The sequence below is a fragment of the Sylvia atricapilla genome, chromosome 3 (assembly GCF_009819655.1).
Source record: "Sylvia atricapilla isolate bSylAtr1 chromosome 3, bSylAtr1.pri, whole genome shotgun sequence".
Classification (NCBI taxonomy): Eukaryota; Metazoa; Chordata; class Aves; order Passeriformes; family Sylviidae; genus Sylvia; species Sylvia atricapilla.
Genome location: NC_089142.1, coordinates 35,049,393 through 35,065,961, shown reverse-complemented (window position 1 = coordinate 35,065,961; position 16,569 = coordinate 35,049,393). Strand labels below are relative to the sequence as shown.

General features: G+C 35.8%; 1 protein-coding gene across 9 annotated transcripts in view; it reads left to right on the top strand.

Annotated features, from left to right (window-relative positions):
• Nucleotides 1-16,569, top strand: part of SNX14 (sorting nexin 14) — a 146,393-nt gene that overhangs the window by 112,121 nt on the left and 17,703 nt on the right. For 5 of the 9 annotated variants that reach the window (XM_066315106.1, XM_066315105.1, XM_066315103.1 and 2 more), the window contains exons 6-16: nucleotides 1,530-1,617; nucleotides 5,190-5,274; nucleotides 7,526-7,682; nucleotides 7,958-8,033; nucleotides 8,878-8,922; nucleotides 9,007-9,087; nucleotides 9,232-9,346; nucleotides 9,750-9,905; nucleotides 10,197-10,321; nucleotides 11,382-11,440; nucleotides 15,045-15,071. In XM_066315106.1, the coding sequence (XP_066171203.1) occupies nucleotides 1,530-1,617; nucleotides 5,190-5,274; nucleotides 7,526-7,682; nucleotides 7,958-8,033; nucleotides 8,878-8,922; nucleotides 9,007-9,087; nucleotides 9,232-9,346; nucleotides 9,750-9,905; nucleotides 10,197-10,321; nucleotides 11,382-11,440; nucleotides 15,045-15,071 (1,014 nt within the window). The remainder of the gene's footprint in view (nucleotides 1-1,529; nucleotides 1,618-5,189; nucleotides 5,275-7,525; nucleotides 7,683-7,957; nucleotides 8,034-8,877; nucleotides 8,923-9,006; nucleotides 9,088-9,231; nucleotides 9,347-9,749; nucleotides 9,906-10,196; nucleotides 10,322-11,381; nucleotides 11,441-15,044; nucleotides 15,072-16,569) is intronic. The other 4 variants (XM_066315108.1, XM_066315107.1, XM_066315104.1 and 1 more) reach the window with 2 other exon arrangements.

The window sequence follows — 16,569 nt, the reverse complement described above, 5'->3', positions numbered from 1 at the left end:
TTGTGTCACTGGAGATTTGACATTTTACAGGTTCATGATGTTTTTTTTTACCAGTATTCAGTCTGCTGATGATTAAAAGAATGTCTTTGCAAATCTGTTGTGAGAATATGTGGCATAAAGTCTTGTCCAAGTAGAGCTAGCCAAGATACTGGTTTTCCAAGTGTCAATAGAATAACAACTTCTTGGTCCAAATTACTTCATGTATCTTGTTATCTGTCAAATGCTAGTAATACTGTAATGCAGTTTGTTTGCTAATCCTTTGGCAATGCTAATCCCTTTGACAGTGTGGGTATTTTCTAACCATATTGCTTATAAAATGTCAGCTGCTGATCTTAAACCAAACTTTCCCCTACAGCATTCTTATCTGCATGTGATTAGCTGTTGGAGGATGGTTGTAGTTCTTGTGCCAGGCTGCTTTCTTTGAGGTGTTTTTTTTCTTGCAATTAGTTACATACTTTGACTCTCAGGTCACTGGTATCTCTAGTATCTGTACCTGATTGTTCATCATCAACATGCCTTTGAATGTTCTATAACCCAGGCTGAAATTGTTTTAAAAGTTGGATGTTGAATAATGTAAAATGTTTTATGCATAATTTTTTTAAAAGATTTTTAAATATCCTGGTCTTGCTTGTCTTATTCTTTTATAATGCAAGTAATATTCCTACTTCTACACTCATTTATCACCAAAAAGTGTAATGGCTCTTGCATATAGATCATTAGGTAAAACTGGATGCAACTTCCTTGGTTTTGTCATTATTCAGCTGTTATGCTTCAGTTCTACTAATATATTTAGTCATGCTCTGAAGTTTGTATTAATAACTGGTAGGTTTTTGTTTTTCGCGTGTGTTTTGTGGAATGCTGGCATCATGATCTCTTTTTCCGCTCAGTTTAGTTGCAGTTTCTTCATCTAAGACTTAGTGTATTTCCTGCTTTCATTCAGTTTTCAAAACAAAGTCATGTTAGGAGTTAGGTATTTTTCTTACTGAATCATGTTTAGTTATTTTTACTGTGATTTTTCACTGAATATATTTTATTGCAGCAGATGGAAACTGGTAAACCAAATTAAAAGTTTGGATGATATTTTGACATATCGATTTGGAAATCTATTTCAATTCTTCTTTGTTTCCAAGCAGAAGCCACTTTAAAGAATTTCAGTTCCCTTTATACCATTGAGTTGGGATGTGTTTTGATATGTAGAAACAAAGTTAGATTTTACTCAGTCAAAATCATGCAGATAGTATATGAGAGCAGGAATTGGTACATCATTGCAATTTCCTGACGTTTTTCGTAAAAAACATATTAAGACATTTTAAGATATTCCTACAGACATTGTGGGAATGCTGTGTATTTTCCTCAGATACAAGACTGCTGACTCTCTGGTAGCTTTCATTTCAGTTTATTCCAGCTGAAGTATCACTGTTGAACATTCTTATTTTTATGGTTTTAATAGTGCCAAAGGTACTGTGGTTGGATTAATAGAAACGTATTTTATTCTGTTTTCTCATATGCCATGCTTTGAAACACTGCAGAAATATTACTGATGATGAGTCCTCAGTGGATGAACTGAGAGGGACACTACGGTTTTTTGCATCTGTCTTAGTTCGGAGAATTCATAAGGTAAGGGGACCTAAAGTGTTGGTTTTCCATTAGAAGTAATTAATATCCATCTCTAGTGAGTTCTTAATTTTTTTTAACTGTGATTCCAAAGTCAGCCTTACACTGTAGGTTTTTTCTAACCATCTAAATTACTTCTTTGTGGTACCTACCCCGTCCTTCTGGAGCTTATCCCCTTCCTAGTTGTAAACCATCTCTGAAGATGCATCACTGGAAGTGTTCAGCATCGTGTTGGATATGGCTTTGAGCAACCTGTTATAGCGAAAGGTGTCTCTGCCTGAAATAAGTGATCTGTGAAAGGTCCCTTGTGACTCAAACATTTCCCCAATTCTTGCAAATGGATATATTTTTACAACAGTGCAAGGCTTTATTAAAACCTTGTGATCTTTTAGCTGTCTTTGGGTGACTTAATCCAAGTGGAAACCATTTTGAGAATTACTGAAAAAGACCTATTACAAAATGTTGAGTTGTGTTATAGCTTCTACTTGCTTGTCTTAAAATGCAAATAAGGCCCTTACATTGTCTATAAAGAATAGATTGTCATTAGGTGACCAGGTTACTGTAAGAATTAAAACAGATGTGATTCTTATATTAATGCAGCTCTTCAGAAGCATTTTGAGTGCTGAAGTTTAAAGTTTTTATTTGCTATGTTTAATCTATTAGCACATACTTTTTTTGTATGTGCTCTTTTTATAACAGGCCAACTCTTTCCTGGTAAAGTGCTTCAGGCCTGTTTCACAGGAACTGCTTCTAACTTTCTGGCTGTTCTAAGCAGAAAGGGTTGCTAACTCAGTTTCCAGAATTAGTCAGTGCTGGCCTCTTTGTTGGAGCCACTACCATAAATTTGTGTCTTTTTCCCCCCTCCTTAGTAACAGCAATATTTTCTGAGCTACAAGTTGGACATGTACCCTGTCATGACTTATTAACAGCTTGATTATCTCCTTCTTACATATCAAATCCAGATGACTTTCTTGTTTACTCTAAATCAGGCACATTCCTTTTTAAAGTGAACATGAGGAAAGATTAGGAAGTGTCCATGTAGCACAGACATTGTATGGAGGTGCAAAAGTGGAGTAACCTTCAAAGTGAAAATATAGACCAAGGTTTTAAAATTTAATTTAGAGTTGTAATATGTGCTGGTGTTAGTTGCATTGTTCATGGATCCATTGTTGACTCAGTAAATGACCGTGTCTCCTGTATTGATCGTGTAATAAGGCATTAATTGGGATGTCTCAAGTGAGTTACAGCATCTTGAAAAGAGAGTTAATTTACCATCTCTGTCTTTGACAGTGAGGATTTAAATGTAGTATCTTCAGTTCTCTGGGTTGGAAATATATGCAACAAACACTCAAGACATATGCCAGTATTAATCACTGTCAGGGGACCTACAAAATAAAGTTCATCACAGAAACGCATATGTTGAGGAAAAATTCATCATCATCAGTTGAAAAATAAAATAGTTGTATACCTTTGCCAAGCAGCTGTACTCTGTTTTGGATTTATTATTAAATGCTTGAAAGCAATAGTTCTAGGTAGTAGAGATAAAATGTTTAAGTTGAGGAAGAATTGTGTAAGAAAACACAGGCTATTTTTTTGTTTGTTTAGATTATATCTTTATAATTCTTTTGCCAAAGAATATCCTACTTTTGAATTGAGACTTAAAATTACAAATTGCTTTAATGAAAAGAACGCTTTTGTTTTCTGTTTAAAGCTGCCTAGGTTGAAGCATGGTTATTGAATGAAGTTACGAGCACTTCAGGCCGGTCAGCTCTTAAATGTATGCTGAAATACTTTAAATCTGGATTTTCCTTTCTGTGGCCATTTCTGGATTAGTTACGGATTTTGAAGGGAAGGGGAATGGTTATACCACACCTTTGTATGCTGTGATATAGATAACCCTGCATCTGGCTGAGGTTTTTGACAGAAGTTCACAGTGTCTACTGCAGTGTTGACAACAATTTCCTTGGCCTTGCTCTTTGAGTTACCTCTGCAGGAAGAAACACTGCCCTGTCCTTACATGCCACAGGGAACTCTTAATTTCTAGAAATTAGTTTTGGAATGTTAGGCACAGGAGACAGGGTTTTCATTGATAAGTAGAAACTTGTCCTTTTGTGCTTGTAAACAGGAGCTGGCCTTGCTTTTAGGCAACTCCAATCAATTGTACTTGCTTGTTGGGGCTGGCCAGGTCAGGTCATAGCTGTACACCTCTAATATTATAGGGGAGTGTGCAGGAATATGTAATAGTCTCCTTGTACAATTGAATGAAAAACACCAACTTTTCTCTCAGCTCCAGTGGCCTTTGGAATTGCATTGTCTCTTTCCTTGTCTGGCAAGATGCTGTATCGAGGAGGGATTCCTCCATTAGGAAGGAGACTTGGTCGGAATTCTTAGGTTTTGAACATTTACAGGTGTATGTTTTTGCGTCTCTGAGGCATCTCTTGTTTAAAATAAAGAGTATGCAAAGTGTAAATCACTTTCTAATGAGTTTCTGTGAAAACTGCTGCAGTTGATAAAGAATCTCTTGAAACTGTACAGGCTGGGGTGTGACTGGCTTCAGGGAGAAGCTCTGCTTGCTGCAAAGTACCTGGCCCCATAGTAGGCTGTGAGCTGAATATGAGCCATCAGTGGCAGCTTAAAACGCCATCAGCATCCTGGGCTGTAGTGACAGGAACAGAGAAAATCAAGGAAAGTGATTAACTGCCTTACTGGATGCTCTTTGGATGGCACCTAGGACACTAATCCTGTTTTGGGCTCCTCTTAGCAAGAAAGTGGAGCAAGTTCAACCAAAGGACCACCAAGATGGTTGGGGCTGGAGGAGGTGACTGTGTTCAACTCATGAGGTTTTCAGCACCAGCTTGGATACAGCCCTGAGCACCATAATCAGAGCCAGCTTGGAGCAATGCTAAGACATCCCGAGGTCATTTGTGCCTGAATTGTTCTACTTCCATTTCTGTAGCCACCAAAGAAAATAGAAATGTAAGACCCTAATACAATTCTACATGAAATCATACATGTTTTTTGTTTGGCTTATGATCACATGTTTTTGGCACTAAGGGTCTTTTGACTCTGTAACTCAAATTCTCTTTTGGTTCTGCCATCATCTGAGGGCTGACATTTTTTCTGCGTGTGTAGAGGAAGGTTTTTCTTTGGTTTTCCTCCTTGTGAACGCAATTGCAGAGTGTTAAGGCACACATGTGTTAGAAGCAGAGCATACTTGATCCCTTTGTTGGTGGCCAAATCTTCCCATAGAGCTGGGTTTCATATACTGTGACTGGAAAGTCACATTGCCTTGCTATATTTATTGCAATGAAAAAATCATAATGGGAATGAGTTGACAATAAACGTGTTAACAGTGTTGTTTATGGCATTTAGTTCTACCTGTTTTTATATACCTTGGCAGAAGAATGAGGACACTGTCAGCTCACCTAGAGAATTTTGGATTGTTTCTTAATGGTTCATTTTATGGTTCAAACTGGGACATATAAGCAAATTACTACGTTTGATGGTTGTCTGTAATAAATTTGGGGGGAGGGGGAATAGAACAGTTTTGGTTTTATTTTGAAATTATTCTTTAGGTGGACATTCCAACGGTTGTAACGAAGAAGATGCTTAAGGCAGCAATGAAACACATTGAAGTAATAGCCAAGGCCAGGCAAAAAGGTAATGTCAAGACTTAATATGTTGTCAGTTTCAAGGGCCAAGTATGAATATTCTTTTATGCATGTTTGAGATTGTATTCCTTTGTCATTTTATCCTTATGGCCTCTTTTTTGAAGAAGAAGAGGTCCTTTTGTATTTTTCTTCCGGCGGTTTCAAAGGCAAATAGAGAAAATGTTTTAGTACATATTTGTATTCTCGGTTTTGATTTTATTGCCCTCCGATGAAAACACTAAATTTCTATCTCTCTACAAGGGTGAACAGGAATATGGGTTTTGTCTGTTCAGAGCAATCAAGATAATTTAGGAATGCTTCTTGAAGTTTTTCCTTTATATTCCAGATGAGCAGTTATAGGTGAAAGGATTTGTACATTGTGCACTGTACCTTGTAACTCTTGTAGACAGGATGATTGCAAATCTGCATCAGTGAAGTTATAATATGTTAAAAAGTTAGTTCATGTTTGTGAGCCGCGGAGAGACTTTGAGCAGAAGCATATTTGTTATCCAAGGTATCTTCATAAGCCTAATGTAAAAATTACACTTAAACTTCACATTGAAGAAATGTTTGGAAACACTTGCTGTTGTTATTGTTATTTTATTCACTGGCTGTGTTCCACAGTGTTTTATCTACTAAATGTGGTTTCATTCAACTTTTAAGTGTAGATGTTTACTTTAACTGGAGTCATGAACTTTTCTTCTTTCCCTCCAAATGTCTGCTGATATCCATAAATACATGCCATTGGTCCTGTGAGTAGTGTTAATGGTTAAGATGAATAATGAGACATAGTGTAATCACGTTGGATGTCTTTCATGGCACAAGAGTAATTTCAAGATAGTAGATAATCTTGCAGTACTGTTTATGCCAAATTTCAGGTTTCCTTTGATTTCTACCAAGGAGCTGGAAACACTTTTCTTTAGCGGTAAAGGAATGTACTGTACAGCATTGAAAATATAGCCATTTTTTCTCAGTGTTTTAAAGGAAAAGACTTGTTTCCTAAGGGCAGATATGTGAAGTAGCAGCTGAAAATGACTTTTAGTTGCACTGTCTAGTAAACATTGCTAAAGCAGCCACCACAACACATGGTTCAGAGGCAGCTTTCGGACTTTGCTTTGGTTGCTAGTTGAGCCTTGCCTTTTCTCCTTATTTTATTAATCCTTTTTTAAATAATTGCTTTTAGGAGGCATATCCTTTTCTCCTACTCTTGTACCCTTACCTCTTTTAGTAATTCCTGTTTGCACAGACACCTCCATGATGAATTATCTGTCCTTGCTACAGAGTGCATTCCTTCTCTCTGCTTTTAGTGACACCAGCTAGGCAGATTTATCAGGTGATGTATATTCCTACATCGCCTCTGTGAGCTGATACCACTCGCGGGTTTTGGTTGTGAAGGCCAAGCCAGCAGACTTCTCTCATATGCTGGGAATAAGCTTTAGATGTGAAGGTAACTGAGGAATGTATTATGTACCTCACTGTGCCTGGTGGTGGTGTTGGCACAAGGCTCAGCCACGCTGCTTGTTCAGCTAGGTGTGATTTATAACAGCTCAGTTCTTGCCTTTGAAATGATCTGAAGAAATATAACATTGTTGCTTCTAATTAATATCTATAGTTTTTAATCTGATAAAGAGGTATTTTTTCAATTTTGCTGTAATTTAAGGGGCAGTTCCTCTTGCAGATCCTCCTGCAGATTTTGGCTTGATTTACCCTGTGTTTAAAATATATGCTCCTTCATGTTTGTTTTTGAGTGTTCTAAGCAGGAAACAGATACTACAGGATTGAGTAAAAGTTTACATTGATTTCAAATTGTGTTTTAAGCCAGAAAAATGGGAGATCATGAAGAAGGTCAGGAAGAAGGCAATTAGAGGCAGACTCTGCATGATGCAGTTTTACTGAGAATCCAGATACTGAGTATTTGTATTTAGTTTATATATGTATTTAAAATTGGGTATATAAATATAAGTTTATATTATTTTATAGATATTTATATATAATGATAAATGGGAAAGCATTCTGGATACCATGCAAACTGCAATTGTTTGGTGAAGGAATTCTTATTTCAGTATGAGGTTTTATTTTTACATAGCTAGTCTTCAAAGTGTAAGCCAAGGTTCTTTTGCAAACTTTCAACGTTTTATCCCTTTGGCAGTTGTATGTGTACTAGAAACATTAATTTTTTAGCTCAAATGAAAACCAATTGCCTTTTGTTTACCAGTAAGAAAAAGCTGAAACAACTCTGTAATGCTGTTTTTTACTTTCAGTAAAAAGTGCAGAATTTTTGCAGCAAGCTGCTTTAGAAGAATATGGACCAGAACTGCATGTTGCTTTGAGAAGCCGAAGAGATGAACTTCACTACTTAAGAAAACTTACTGAACTTCTTTTTCCTTATATTTTGCCCCCGAAGTCAACAGAGTGCAGGTATATAAATCATTTAGAATAGTATTTTTTAAAGTGTCTGCATACTATTTAGTACAATAATTTTGGAAAGTGAAAGAATGAACTTCAAAGTCATCTTCCTTCAAGCTCCTTCTTTATGCTTTTGTTTGGATTTGTTAAAATAGCATGCTTATGGTATTATTAAATCCTAAAATATTTCCCAGTAGTATATGACAGCTTTGGAAACTTCATTTAGAAATTTATGTAATCTAGTATTGCTTTGGATTTTTATTTTCTTTCTTTTATTTTCTTTTCAGATCCCTGGCTCTTCTCATTAGAGAGATTCTCCCTGGTTCTGTTTTCCTTCCCTCGATGGATTTCTTAGCTGACCCTGTAAGACTTTGGAGCACAATAATAATCTTAATTTATTCAAAATTACTGTTTACTTACTAAGTATGTCGTGGTAAAACAAATGATGCACAATAACTTACTTGCTGTGCATTTTGACTAAAGAAATAAGATAAAGAAAAAGAAATCCTGCAGCCATTTGTTTTGTTTCTTCGTACAAATTAGCTCACTGACTAAAATAACAGTATTGGTGTGATCTCTTAAGAATGTATTTTTCAATGGAGGAATAAAGATCCTGTCAAATGGGAGAATGCTGTGCTAGTGTAAACGTCTTCAAGTTACTATTGCTACATTTAGAAAGGACTTGATGACTTGGACTCCAACTTTGTGGATCTTTATAGCAGTCTAAGTAAACCAATCTTTTTTGCAGCTGTATTGAAATAATTTTTTTTCCTTTAATTCTGCAAGTCGGGGCATTTACTTCTGAAGCTGCAACACTTCCACTCTTGTTTTTATATATGCACATATTTTAATAGGCAAAATTGCAGTGCTTATGCAGGCAACCCCTGGCTGCAAACAGAAAGTACTGTAGTATGGAAGTATTAGTAGTTCATTGGATCTGCACTTGGAGTAAAAATACTTTGAAGGGCTTTCTTTGACTGGGTGAAGAATATTTCTGTGCATGTCTCTTCAGAAATTCCCTCTCTTGTAAAAAACTTGAGAACGTTGAAGGCCAATTCTCAAACCATGTACTCCCAGGTTTTGCTTTTTTAAAAGTATTATAATACTCAGGTTTAAACTTGACTATTATATAGTATTGAAATTACTTCAATCTATTTTGTTGAGTTTTTTTAATATTAATTTTTTTGTTGCGTTTTGTTTCTTGCAGGATACTGTCAACCATTTACTGCTGATCTTCATTGATGATAGCCCAGTGAGTACTGACATAGTTAAAACAGTGGCATTTTGATCACCCATGAAAGAAGCTTTCTTACCCAGTTGTCATTTTTTTCTGTAGCCTGAGATAGCAACTGAGCCTACTTCTTCATTGGTTCCATTCCTTCAGAAATTTGCGGAGCCAAGAAATAAAAAACCATCTGTAAGCAAAGGCAACATTTACTTCCTTTCCTGTTTTGAATAAGTGTTTTACTTTACCTGCTTATTTTGTTCTACAACTCTTTGCATTATTTATATACTCACTGAAAGTTTGAAAGTTGACTGACTGCATTTTTAACCTACTCAGGTACTGAAACTGGAGCTAAAGGAGATCAGAGATCAGCAAGACCTTTTATTTCGATTTATGAACTTCCTGAAACAGGAAGGGGCTGTCCATGTGCTGCAGTTCTGTCTGACTGTGGGTAAGATTACAAACGTGTGCTGATGATTGCTTACTTACATTACTTGATGATATGGAAACCATTTTAATGGAAAACTACAATTTGCATTTGGGTAATTTAAGAAGAAAAAAATTATTCATATGCCAGGAAAAACCTCATGGATTTATCCTTACTGTGATAAGGAATAATTTATTTTAATTGCAGTATATTTTTAGTAATAACTCTATGAACAAATTTGAATTATAGTTAATAAGGCAGCTACCTTATTACCTAGGATTTTGAGATCTCTTATGTTTCTTCTAATTTTGAAGTTTTGCAAATTACTTACCTACTGGAAAATGGGTTGATGTTATAGGGTGCTTCAAGATGTTATTTATTTGCCAAGTTGATCAAGAAATGCTTTTTTCTTTCCTTTACTTCTCAGAGGAATTCAATGACCGAATTTTGAGACCAGAGCTATCAGATACTGAAAAGATGTCTCTTCATGAGGAAGTACAGAAAATTTACAAAACTTACTGTTTGGAGGAAAGCATTGACAAGATTAGATTTGACCCTTTCATTGTGGAAGAGATTCAAAGAAGTAAGTTCAAATTCAAAAGGAATAACGTACACTGGAATTTAAACAGCTTTCGGTAATAAAGTGAAAACAAATTTTGCTGAACATCATCAAACATTTTTTTGCTGGTTTTAAAAATTATTCTTGTGCTATATTGTGTTTATTCCTTGTTTTGTCAATTTATTTCTATTTTTTATTTGTAAAACTCAGAGTAACTTGCGAAATAATCACAAACTCTGGCCCAAAGAAAACATGAACTTTATATGCCTGTATGCACATCTCTCTCTATTCATACTTACATATTTTTTGGAATAGTTGCTGAAGGTCCATATATGGATGTTGTGAAACTTCAAACTATGCGATGTCTTTTTGAAGCTTATGAGCATGTCCTTTCTCTGCTGGAGAATGTTTTTACTCCTATGTTCTGTCACAGTGATGAGGTGAGTGTGAAGAACTTGAAGAGTAGTCTTAAAAGAGAGATTATGTATTTTTAGGATACACTTTACAACAGTCATGTATGCAGAACTGAAAAATATGGCTTCATTTTCTGGTTCAGTTGATGTTCTAGAGCTGGACCATTCTCAGTAGGAAATAAAATTCATTCTAGTCCAGTACATCATCATGGAATAAAAGAAAAGCTTTGTTTTTTGATGTAACAGTTTGTGTTTATCACAGCTATTACAAAATCCTCTCCACCCCTTCTTTTATGATTACAAGTTCGGTGCAAAAGTAATCTGCCTGATAGATGTAGAACACAATCTCTGTATTTACTTTTAAAATTATAATGGTGTTTAAAGATACCAAAGTCGTATTTAGGTCTTTTCAGCATTATGCATCCCAGCAGTAAAAGTCTGGTGTTCTTCTTTTCAATAAGATCACTCAAAGGAATTTACAAGGTATTTAAGGTTTTTGTGTGATTGGGTTCTAAGTGCCACCTTAAGAATTTCTCGAACTGGGTTGACTTTATCTGCCTAGGACCTTCTAGTAGGACACATTTTAATCACAGGGGTGAATCTGAATTCATGTTCCTTTCTTAGGTTTATATATGTAAGTCAGATTGTGTGATAAGGTTCTTGCATTTATTTGAGGCAGAATATGTTGATTTGTCCTGGGAGTGGGTATTTGCCTTACTTGGCATTAATAAAAAGAACATTTCTCAAAAATGGTTATGGTGGTCATTTCTCCCATGATAGCTATAATGCTTCAGATGCTTGATTTTTTAACAAGGAAGAGACATTGATTTTTGTGCTTAATTTAATTTTTATTTCTGCTTTGTGGTTTTAATCTCATAATTATGTAAGGTTAAGTAAGTAGTCCTAGTCACATGTATTGATTATTGTATGGTCTGTCCTTTTCCAGATTAAAATTCTAACTGCTAGATTATGGTCAGTTTGGCTTTTCCTTCAGTTCTCATTTCCTGAATTTTGCAATGTTGTTGCACACTAGCTTTTCCCTCAGCTAATCCAGTGTTTTCTTTGGTACCTTCTGTGTCTGCTACAGTACTTCAGACACCTTTTAAGAGGAGCAGAGTCACCAACGCGCAATTCAAAGTTTAACAGGTAGGTATGGTAGAGGTTTTAAGTGGTTTTCTTTGTTTGTTAATTAAGAGCATCAAAATATTAAACTGTAAGAATTTTGTTATTGCCTGATATTAATTTGACTAAATTTTTAGCTCTACTTTTTTTGTTTTTAAATGAACAAACTACATACTAAGGATGCAAGCAGTATAATACAAGATGTCTCTTTTCTTTAAGTATTTTACATTAAAGAATTTAAAATGTGATTTAGACCTCAACATTTGAGAAGAGGACAGGGAAAAAAATGCAGTGAGAATAAGATAATGTGAAAATAAAGTAGTGATTTAATTGACTGTGTATATGTAATACCATTTTAGTGCTGCCAAGCTGTGTCTTCTTGCATTTCAGGGATGTTACAGGCATATGTACAATGTACCTTATGTCAAACCAACCTGGTTATTTGACGGAGATCTCCTCTTACTGTGACAAGGCAGGTTTGCCACTTCTCCTAGATCACATGTGTTTTCTGTCCCCAACTCCATTGCAGAAATGTAGCTTCAGAAGCCTTGTTTCTGTGCTTGGGCCACATACTTAGAGACCACCTTCAGGCTCCTTATGGCCTGTGGAGGAGAAGAGCCTCTCCTATGGTGGGGATGGGTGATCTTCCACTGTGGGCTTGGACTGGGTTGATAAATCCTGAGGTCTCAAAACTTCTTGTGTTTCACTTTATGTTGGTTGACTCCAACAGTCACAGAATAGCCCAAATGAATTTCTTTTAAGGTCTTGCCAAAAGAAGGAAAACTTCAGTGAGACAGTCTTGAATTTGGATAGACTTACTTTCTTGGTATGAAATAAGATCCACAGTACTGTGGAAAATTCTAATGCTTGTCCTCTTCTAGAGGAGTAACAGGGATTCATTTAACCTTTTCTGCTTTCATTAGTTACACCTGACAGCAAACTCCTGTTTCACAGCCTAGTGTGAGATTTTTATTACTGGCACATACCTTTCTTCCCTGCTCCTGTTCTTCAAAAATGGCATGATTGTCATCTTTATTATGTCTCTATTGTGACATATTTTTTGTAGATCCAGGACTGGCGTATTGGTGTAATGCTGTCTCATAATGGTGCTGGCAAGCTTCTGTTTCTTAACAAAGAGGCATGGAATGAAGGCAGCTAGCCCAAACTGCATTCCTTTCCTTCACAGTACTCCATGTAGAGTGACCTTAAACACACTTCAGCTTCTATTGAAGATGGCTATGGCGTTTTACCTAGACCTTTAAATCTGCCTTCTGGTTTCTTCCCCCAAATTTTTCATGTCAGGCCTTAGAAGTATCCTGTCATACGCTTCTTAAATCTAGTTAAAATATGAAAACTTGTAGATCATCTCTTCAGTGCTTTGCTTTTAGAAACCAGAAAGGGCAAATTACAGGCCATTTCTGCCTGAAGTTTTTGAAATGCATCTCTGGCTACAAAATAAATAAATTTTATTTGGAGGCTGTTGCAGCACATTATCAAAGAGCATCCATAGCATTACTGAAAATATATCTGGTTTACATTTTAGAAAAATTTGAATGCCCTCAGTATGTATGCTGATTTACAAAACAATATACTGTGTGCTCCAGAAGTGGTGCCTCGGTGATTATTTCCATGAAACAGAGGTCCTGTCTTGCAAGTAGTTTGCCTGTTGCTTTGGAATTTTCTTCTGCAGAATTGCATACAGTCTCTGCTGAGGGGGTGGGGAAAGAATCAAGGTTTCTCACAGAATTATTCCAGATGTTATTCCATATATTTTGTTCTGCCTTTTGTTTCTTATTCTAGCATTAGTTCCACTTGAAAGTAATTACATGCAAAGTGATGAGGTTTCTTCCCCATATTTTTGATGTGCTTTGCTATTGGGTACTCTGTGTGTACTGCATGGGTACTGCTGGTTAAAAAATCAGATCAAGAAGTAGGTGTGAAATCCCAGTGGAACATGCATGCGGGTGATGTGTCGAAACATTTCCCTTATTGCAAGACAAGAAAATTACAGTTTCTAGAAAATACAGGTGGAAAGGTAGGAAGAAGTGACATCTGTGTAATTTTTGGTTTGAATCACTTCTTTGAGCTGTGTAGAAAAATCACAACTCTTTGTGGACAGATAGGATAAATAATGTGCTATGAAAACTGTTAAGGCAATAGGTGGGCAATGTCAGGGTTTTTGGAGTGTAAAGTAGTCACACTGAGGGTATTCTGACAACTTGATTACTAGCTGTGGTTGTCATCAGTTTTTACTGTGATGTTTTTTACCTAATGTTGAATGTGTGTTGCCAATGATAACTGATGTTTGAAGTTCCAGTTCTGTCAACATAATTTGGACAGTGTGGAAGAGACAAGAAGAATTCCCTCTCCCTCTCTCACATTTATGTATTTATAATACTTTACTACATTACTTAAATCTAGTCTGTGTTGGAAGTCTAACAAAAAAAGCAAAGCTGTTGCATAGTATAAATTCCCAGATTTCTGGATTGTCATACAGATAGCATACATATTCTGACATACAGATTTCTGTATGTCTGTCTTGTTTTTCCACAAATAGAAATAGACACATCCTGGTTTCTCATATTGGAATAGCAATGAAATTAAGGCATTTTTCAAGTGAAAGGACCATATAGAATAGATACTAACAATTTCAGGGAGTGGTTAGAAGTAAAACCCATGGAATTAAATCTGTGAAAGGTTCTTTGCAGTGTAACAGTCACCATCATTTCTAACCTGGTAAGATATATTTCCAGTTTCACAGTTAACACAACCAAAGATGGTGTAGGATGTCTTACAATCAGACCCTTCTGTAAAACAAAATCTAAAATTTTATTTTTTTTTATTCCATATCAGTTTGTCCAGAATTCAGTAGCTTCAATGAATTAAAATCCTGCGTGTGGTGACAGTGTTTGTAGTTAATTCATTTCAACATCTCAACTGGAATTACTGGATTGATATCTGAGGAATTGATTCTATGTACCAGGTTATGTAGAATGTCAAAAATACATGACAGTTCTTAAAATCTGAAAAATAATTTTTTTTTAAAAGAGACCTTAATTTTAAATAGTGGCTCTTACAATACCTTATACAAATACTGTACTGTATTATATATGTATACACTATTATAATACAGAGGGGGAGAGGGTGTGTAGTATTACATGAAGTAAGTCCACAGCCTTTTCATTATATTGGCCAAATAAACTAGATTCCTACATGACATCTGAACATAGGTAATAGGAAAAGTTAGCTGGCTATTTGGCACTAGAGATAACTCTAGTTATCATAAGAACAACTTTCATAAGAATGAAAGTTGTTCTCCATTAATTGGTGGTTGCTTGTGCTGAATCTCCTGAAAGTTTCAGTAACTGATGTTTTAAATTCAGAGGCCAGGATTCTGATGATGAGATGTGCAGATACCGTTCACATTTCACTTTCTTAAGATTCTAGGTCAGGAAATCTTAAAAGTACTACCTCTGTTCTTAACCCATGGTGATGGTCAAAGCCTATGCAGTTTTGTTGGGATAGGTTTGTCAAATTTGGTTTGGTTTGGGTTCTTTTGCTATTTTGGTTTTGTTTCATTTTTATTTCCTCCTGGGCTCTGAGGTAATTTATTTGCCTGTTGTTGCAGAAGTAGCCTGAGTTTGGATGACTTACGGTAAGTCTGTCTAACACTCAATAAATGTTGTGTGTTAGTTGTGCTGCATCTCTCATGACTTCATATACAGCCTTTATAACAGCAATTAACTGTTCATTTTATTTGTAAAATACACGAATGTCTTCTCTGGACTGAGGTGCATTTCTCTGCACAAAAAGCTTTGCTCCCCAAGTCCTCTTCACAAGTGTTTAGAAATTGCTTAATTACTAATTTCACGTGTTTGCATTACATTGACATTGTTTGTTATAGATTAACACTTTGTTGCGAACAGTCTGTCTGTTTTCATTTGTTTTGAAGTACATTTGCAGAGCTTGAAACTTTTTTTTTACCTGTGACTGCTAGCTGCTCCAAAATTTCCTTTTCTCTGTGTCATATTGTTATCCTAAGTGCTTGTTTTATCTTGCAAGCTGTATCTGGAGTGATCATTGTCTAACATCACGTGCAAATATAACTATTTTATGATTTTTATGGACTCAAACGCAACAGTTGCCCAAATTAGTTCTCTCTGCAGCTTCCCTTGTGACTGTTACAGGTTTGATGACAACATATGCTAATTTTTATAATTTGCTGTAGGTAGTATGTGACCATTCATTAATGCGTTAGTAGCTGTTCAATGGTTTCTCATTATTCATGCCTGTTTAAATTCCTGATATCCAAACTCAGAAAACAATCTTTTCCGTATGGACTTTTCCTTAGAATTTATCAGAGCATCAGTATGACATAGATCGTTCATACTAGTCATAAGGGGAAGTTTTTCAACTTAATTTTTCAGGTTGAGAATCAAGGTGATTTGATGCTTTTAAATTTTATATGCCAGTTCAGCGTGTTGAGCTATAACTTGCTTGATTGTTGAGCAATAAGGAGTTCTTGAGTTATAAAGGCAGCTCATTGATTTTCAAGTGCAGCAGTATGTGCTGAGCATTTCTCCTGACTGTGTGTAGGGATTTTAGTCAGCCAGAGGAAATGGTACAATACACTTCACATGCATGTTAGTATCTGGCTTCTCTGATATATGCAGCTGGTCTGATCCTTCTTGACCCAAAGAAGCTCACAGCATCATTCTTCAGCTGCACAGCCTGGATCATCACATGCCAAAATCTGTTCAGTGCACTGAACGAGGCAGGCATCCTGTGGGAAAATGATTTTGAAACTGTCTATGATTAAAAAATTATACAGTGCACAGTGGACTACTGCAGTCTTCAGTCTGCAATTTGCTGTTATACAGTAAACTATAATTGCAATTTTTTTAATGTTAGGTATGTGTTACTTCTGGAATGTTTTAAAAAAAAAGAAATGTTCCAAGCTCTTGTTGTCACATCATTTTTCAGGAATGTTGGAGCCTGTAGACTGCCTTCCTGAGAAAGCAACTATAGAATGATGGTCTAATAATGCTATTATATGGATTAGCACTAGAGGGAGTGGGATATTTTTCCAACAAGTTTTGGATGTATATATTTTTGTTTACAAGTCTTAAAAAATTTGGTCTCTGTTATAAACT